The 7,420-nt window shown below is 39.8% G+C and overlaps 1 protein-coding gene across 1 annotated transcript in view; it reads left to right on the top strand.

Moving 5' to 3' along the window:
- Nucleotides 1-7,340, top strand: part of LOC101861597 (glutamate receptor) — a 30,560-nt gene extending 23,220 nt beyond the window's left edge. Inside the window, exons 7-11 of the mRNA XM_013085031.2 lie at nucleotides 583-744; nucleotides 1,498-1,654; nucleotides 3,626-3,703; nucleotides 4,664-4,803; nucleotides 6,947-7,340. Coding sequence (XP_012940485.2) covers nucleotides 583-744; nucleotides 1,498-1,654; nucleotides 3,626-3,703; nucleotides 4,664-4,803; nucleotides 6,947-7,135 — 726 coding nt within the window. The 3' untranslated portion in view covers nucleotides 7,136-7,340. The remainder of the gene's footprint in view (nucleotides 1-582; nucleotides 745-1,497; nucleotides 1,655-3,625; nucleotides 3,704-4,663; nucleotides 4,804-6,946) is intronic.
- The last annotated feature ends 80 nt before the right edge of the window (nucleotides 7,341-7,420 follow it).

Below are 7,420 nucleotides of genomic sequence, written 5' to 3'. Positions count from 1 at the left end.
TCTCTCCTTCTCTATCTATCTATCTATCTATCTATCTATCTATCTATCTATCTATCTATCTATCTATCTATCTATCTATCTATCTATCTATCTAAACAATTGAGTTTTATGCGCAACGTTTAGATAACATAATAATATCCTTGCCACCCCTAGCTAATCTAACAATGGTATGCTGCTACCAAGGACTACTATACTCAGTATAAACAGTTCGTGTAGCCTACATGATTTCAGTATGCCTGTTAACGATAGACTCGTTCTTTTTATTTGTATGTTGTCTCATGCAAAATGCAATTATATTGTGTTAGCTTTGACGTTGATGTCTTTGTGATTAATTAATGAACTATCATGTTGATGGAACTAAACGAGAGTTGCGTTGGTACAAATTGGAAAAATACAAAAAGACTCTGAGAATAATGTACTCCCACCCCCCCCCTTCTTTTTTCCAAAGTAAAAGTAAATAAATGAATAAAATTAATAACATGAATTGTGTATATCATAATAATATCATAATATATTAATATTTTTTTAAAAAAAAGGAAGTCTCCCAGGGGAGACAATACGATGTATTCATTCTTTTTACAGGAAGTTGACATGGTTATTGCCCCTATCGGGGTTACAGGTGCTCGGGAGAGAGTTGTAGATTTCACATTCGCCTTTTTCTACGATGATTCGGCAGTTATTATGAAAAAGCCAGACCCCGAGAAATCAAAATGGAGAACTTATATAGACATATTCAGACAAGAGGTGAGAGTTCTTGATCTTGCACCGTTTTTATCATCATCATCATCATCATCATCATCATCATCATCATCATCATCATCATCATCATTTGATTAAAAAGCACAATAGGTAGGGAGAGTCTTTTTGATTTTCAGACAATAAGTATTAATTTAAAAAATTGTTTATTAAATTGGATCAACTTTTTACCACGTGCTTTCCTCAGGAACAACTGAGAGTAAGAATAATGTCGCACTGCATTGGTATAAAGGAAATCGGCCTAACAATGGAGGGGAGGCTTTAAGTTTTAAGGTTACCTGTAGATATCATATGGGCTGGGTGGGACTCTTGTGAGCCAGGTCAAGGAACTAATTAGTTATACAGAAATCAATGCTAGTCTAACAAGAGTATCAAAACATTAATTTATCTCTACACTTATACGAATGGTCTTGTCTGTGCCACAACGGGTGTGTGTGTGGGGGGGGGGGGATTCTTATCACTGCCAGGCTGACAGGAGGTTAAATGATGGGATGAAGAAAGGAAATGTTAGAGCCTACTTCATAGGGACATAACGATAGGTAGGAAAAGGAGAGGGGCAGAGAGAGAGAGTGAGAGGGAGAGGGAGAGAGAGAGAGAGAGAGAGAGAGAGAGAGAGAGAGAGAGAGAGAGAGAGAGAGAGAGAGAGAGAGAGAGAGAGAGAGATAAAGGGGGGGGGGAGGGATAGAAGTACAAGTAATTCTCTAGTCCTGATTGTCGTTGTTTCCTCACTTCTCTCCCCAGGTGCTAATGTGCATAGCGGCTGCCCTGATTCTAGGTGCAGTGGTCATTATGGCTCTGGAGAAGGCAGTGACATTTGTCTACATTCCCTCCCCGAGGGTGTTTGCCAAGACATACGCCGGTTCTTTCTGGTACCTCATGGGTGCCATGCTAAATCAAGGTAGGAATATTTTTCAAGACAATAATAATTGATGCCAACTTATGAGTTTCATAAATCGATATACTGAACGATGTTTGGATGAATGGATGGACGGATGGACGGATGGATGGATGGATGGATGGATGGATGGATGGATGGATGGATGGATGGATGGACGAATGGATGGAAGGATGGAAGGATGAATTGATGAATGATTCATTGATAATTTGATTGGTTGGTTGGTATGGATGATTCATTAATAATTTGATTGGTTGGTTGGTATGGATGATTCATTAATACATTGATTGGTTGGTTGGTATGGATGATTCACTGATTTATTAATTGGTTGGTGATCTTTCGATTGGTTTGTTGGTTCTTTGGTTATTTAAAAAAAATAATCTCCATGACGAAATCACGCGCAAAGAGTCTGAATATTCTTCCTCATCCTAGTCTTGCATTTGAGATATCAGGATCGTAAACGGAACATAAATGTTTCAATGTTCAGCTGTTCAAAGCAGATCGTGGTGTCCTTCTGGAAAATACGGGTTCGGTTTTAGTTTAAAATAGTTTTACAGCACTTGAAACACAAACACAAAATAAGGTCATATAAGTGCCGAAGATTATAGGCGTTACAAAGAGAGTGACATACAGAGAAAATGACGAGTTGAGACAAGGACGATACATGTTTGATAGGAAAAGAGGGGGCATTCCTCATTGTCTTCAATTTTTATCTAGCTGAAAATGAGCGCTTGGAAATAGACTATTGAGAAAACGGAGGAGAAAAGTGAGAGAAAACACGTTGAAAACACTTGTTAAAGTGGTCTGTGGGAGTAGGATAAAGGACCTAGAGCTCAAACAAGACAAGATTCACAACTTCACAACATCAATCCTTCAGGAGGTTGGTAGTGCCAACACAATGTAGATCCTCTAGGAGGTGGGTTTCTACACTGCCATTTATTGCCAACCCGAGTTGACAGGGATAAAACATCCTAGCAGAAAGACCGAGATGTTCGACTAAAAAAACTCCCCACCATGAAATCGAACTTGGGTCTACCGTATGTGACGGCGATGCTCCTAATCGCTACACATCAGGCGCCAGTGTACATCGGTGAAATGCAGAGAAATTGTTTCCTACATCTCGTTGTAATGTTGTATCTGAGCAAGTTCTTTTGAAATAAATGTTATTCGTCTTGAGTTTGCGAAAAAAGCCTGATATTTTATATCAAATCTAAATCTATCTGTTTGCTTTTCTTGCTTACTGAAGTCTGCGACTGATCGAACTGGATATCGATTTAATAAGTATTTTTAGCTTCAGATGGCACGTCCTTGTTAGCAGATAGGTTTTATTCTTTTTTAAATGTGAATTTTAATTGACTTTTTATGGCTAGTTCCATAGGTTTGATTTATTATACAGACATTATTATCGAAGACCCGACACTGTTGTGGCTGCTGTTCTTTGCTCTCTATAAAAACTGCGCTGCGCTGCTGCTCATCATAGGTTGACAAATGAGATGCAAAACACGCTTCGATTTAGTCTAGTGTGTGCTTAAACCTTTTTATCCTTGCCCTGCATTTGGTCCATGGATGTGTATTGTAATATCCAAGACTGTCCACTCTTATGTTATTCCGTTCACCATAAAGTGCACCATAAATGATTGTATTTGGAACCAAACGAAGGACCAGGAGCGAAAGGTTGCGCGCACACTCGATTATAGCGAGACACGTATTGCGCCTTCAACTCTCGAGCCCATTGTGCGAACCAGCACATCAAAGTTTGTTGTTTTTTTCAATAAAAAGAAAAGAGCAGCAGCCATGATAGTGCCTGGTCTAAGAAAATAAAATGATATTGATTTGTCTATGATTTGATTCCAAACGTAGTGAAATGGTGCGCTCTATGGTGAACCTGAAGTACGTTAGAATGGACAGTCTTGGATAATGTACATTGTAATGATAGTCTATGGCTGATTCACACATGTCAGAATTATTCCTCAGGTGGTCGAGATCTCCCAACATCCCTTGCGGGCCGGATGTTCATCAGTTCTTGGTGGCTGTTCTGCCTTGTGGTCGCCGGTATGTTTTTGCTTAGTTTTAGTAAGCGTTTTACTAACACAAAATAGTCAAATAAGCGTCGAAGATTAGAGGTGTTATAAGAGAGTAACAAACACAGAAAGAAAGAAGCAGGAGTGGTAAAGACGACAGAATGACTGATAAAAAAGAAGGAGCAAACCACACTAGAGCACCAACCACCCACCTACTCCGGTCTGTTTGACAAAGTGTCTTGAGAAATTAAGATAAAATACGATGAATCGTTGTTGCCCAGAATCTGGCACATTGGTTTGATGTTTGACAACACACACACACACACACACACACACACACACACACACACACACACACACACACACACACACGCACGCACACACAAACACGCACAAACATACACACATACACACAAACACAAACACACACAAACGCACACGCACACACACAAACGGACTCTCTCACACATAGCCTACACACTCTCACAGTGAGAGAAGAGAGAGTGTGTGTATAGGTGCGCGCACGCGCATGCATGTGTGTGAACGAGATGTGAAGACATTTTTAAGTCTGAATTTGCGAAGCTTAAAAACATTGACCCCTCTGATGTCTCCCATTTGTAGCCTCGTAGGACACTGTATGCTGCATTGTGAGCTCTTGGTGCTCTTTTTAAAAATTTCTTTCAGCCTGTGATAATATTCCTATTCCAGGCTAAAATCATGGCGGGGAACCGGTTTAAGGCCCTACCTTCGAAATGTTTTCTTTTGTGTTTATTGGGAATATCTTCAGTAATCGTCAAGAATATCTAACAAACAAAATCGACCATTCTTCTCGTAGGTATCGAATGGTCTTACAGTGACACTAATGGGTACAACTTGTCTCCTTTCTCACTGCTGCCTTTGCCCGCTCTCGTTTCGTATTCACCCTACTCTAACAAGCCGTAATTACGGTGTTGATATGAATCTTTTTACTCAAAAATCTTTCTTTCCGTAGGCACATACAGCGGCAACCTGATCGCTGTCCTGACAGTGAGCAAAGACAAGCCTCCTTTTGACACTTTGGAAGAGATGGCGAACCAGGATGAGTACAGATTCGGGACGCTTGGGAACTCTATGTGGACAACGTTATTCGAGGTACGTGTTGCTGCAAATGTTTTGGGAACTAGGCTCTTGGACTCGTCGTGGTTTCGAATCCCAACAAGGACTCAATGTTGTGTCCTTGCAAAAGGCACTTTACACGAATTTTCCTCACTTCACCCAGGTGGAAATGTGTACCCGGCTATAGACAGAAAAAAATCGTGTCAGTTTGTTAGTATTTGAGCGCGTGAAATCCGCAGCTTGCAACCGTATGCTCCCCGGGAAACCAAAAATGTTTCTGAGTGTTCTTGGGTCTACTGGGGTAGTACTGGTTTTAAAGCTCATAAGGGGGGATCTCGTGGCCTAGAGGTTAAGATGTTCTCCTCTTATTCAATAGGTCACGGGCTCAAATTCGGATAGCGACGGAAAACTTTCTTCTCTAAAATGTTCTCCTTTCACACCCTTTCCTGGTCCCTAGCAATGTTCTGTCGTCTGCTTTCGTTTCCACTTTCTGCCCGCACCTCTTCACCTGCTTTGCCCCCTCCTCTGGACTCCTGACTCTTTCTGTAGCCTTTCTACTGCTTCTCCTTGGCTGCTTCTTACTGCTGTCTTTCAGCCAAACCCCTGATCTTCCGATAGGAAAGATCTACACCTAGCCTTTCGGCCAAGGGCGAAAAATCTCGGAGGTCCCGGGTGAGAGTTTCGCACGTTAAAGATCCCTTGGTGGTCTAAAATAGATAAGAGTATGCTTCGGCCGCCACCCTGGCAAAATTCAAAGATTCCTACCAATTGAAAATGTTTTGTTTTTTTCTGACCCTGCCCAGTTCTATCATCTTGCGCAATTGTGTTTAGTAATAACAACAAACTGTGCAGCATTTGGGATGTTGAAGTTAGCTGTTAGTCTTACAGTAGATTCTAAACACTCAGGAAATGTTTTACATTTAAATAAATAAATGAATAAATCAATAAATAAATATGTTCCTTCACTCTTATAACGTTTATTGGTAAGTTACACAGCTAAGTGTTGCCATAGCCCCAACTGGAGAAGGTTACAACAACTGGTTAGTAGTTAATTGTTTAGATCATGTTAGTCCTACATTCCTCCGCTTTTTCGAGTAACGAGGTGGGCACCCTTTGTCCAGTCCCCAAGTGTTTAATATGTCCCGTGCGCTCATATGACCTTATGCATTTGCGAGTTATGTAAAACACGTACCAAAAAAAAAAAAGAAAAAAGAAAAGCTCCAGAACATGCTGTGGAGCCTGGATATGCGGTATATAAATGCAATCATTATTATCATTTCATTAACTACAGATTATCGTGGGTTTAAGAAAAAAATACGTGGGCTACACTATTCAAGGTACGACTAGTCTATTTTAAAATTATTTATTTAAAAAAAGGGGGGGGGGGATTATAACAGTTTAGTTTCTTCGAGCCACAGAATGGAATATTTGAAGGCTTGATGTGCACTGTGGTGCCTAACTGAAATTCTTAGGAAGGAATTAATTGCTAGTATTTTTGAAAGGAAACTGTGTACATGTCATTAGTTTTTCTATTAATAGACTATTAAGGGAAAATATTAAATTGTGTACATTTATGTTGGCTCTTTGTTCCATTTTTACAAATTCCATTTTTCTATTTCTTTCTTTCTTTTTATTCGTTTGATAGCATGCGTATTTTATGTTTTGCTTTCTTGTTCTTTTTGTGTCCTTTTTTCTTTCTTTCCTCATCTTTTTTTTTTTTTTTTTTTTGTTAACGTGAGGATTGCTTCTTACTTGTTTTGTCTTTTAAATTTTGTTTGATTTTTTTTAAATATGGAAAATGGTGTTAAAGGTTTTTCTATCTATCTATCTATCTATCTATCTATCTATCTATCTATCTATCTATCTATCTATCTTTCTATCTATCTATCTATCACACACACATACATACACACACACACACACACACACACACACACACACACATACACACACACACACTCACACACGCACTCGCACAAGTTGTTGCTTTTATTTATCTATCAAGGATAGGAGGGGTCGGGGAGGTCAGCTAAGTATTGATACGTGATTTATCTAGCGTTTCGTGTATTTTAGGGCAATATTTCAGTTTGCATTTTCATTGACAACATGAATTTCCCGTCTCCCCTCCCCTTTACCACAAAATATATCCTAGAACGTATTTTGGCCTCTTTTATTTTAGACATCTCCACGACCAGAGTTCCAAGCGATCCACCACAAAATCCAAGGCTACGCTGCCAAAGACCCCAATGTGCTGCATCAGGACCCAGATGTACATCTCAGTCTGGTCAAACAAGGAGGCTACGCTTATATTGCAGACAAAGGCCTCTTCCAGGTTGGTTCGAATATAGTGTTTAAGCGTACAGAGTGAGTTTTACGCCCCTGTCAACTCATGATAATATAGGTCGTTTCAAATGCGTGTCTCTGCTTGTGGGATGTTGGAGGTCTATTTTAATTCATCTGAAAGACCCTCAATAGTTACGGGCTAAAGACAAAGTATGTGCAGTGAATATATTGTGTAACCTTTACTTCGCCAGAGGTTGCTGTGCTTGGTTTCTTCTCGATTCTGTAATTATATATCTTTGAATGTGTTCGTATGCGTGTGTGTGAGTGTGTGTATGTGTGTGTGTGTGTGTGTGTGTGTGTGTGTGTGTGT

This window comes from Aplysia californica, unplaced genomic scaffold, assembly GCF_000002075.1.
Source record: "Aplysia californica isolate F4 #8 unplaced genomic scaffold, AplCal3.0 scaffold00336, whole genome shotgun sequence".
NCBI lineage: Eukaryota > Metazoa > Mollusca > Gastropoda > Aplysiida > Aplysiidae > Aplysia > Aplysia californica.
This window is presented reverse-complemented; position numbering and strand designations above follow the sequence as displayed.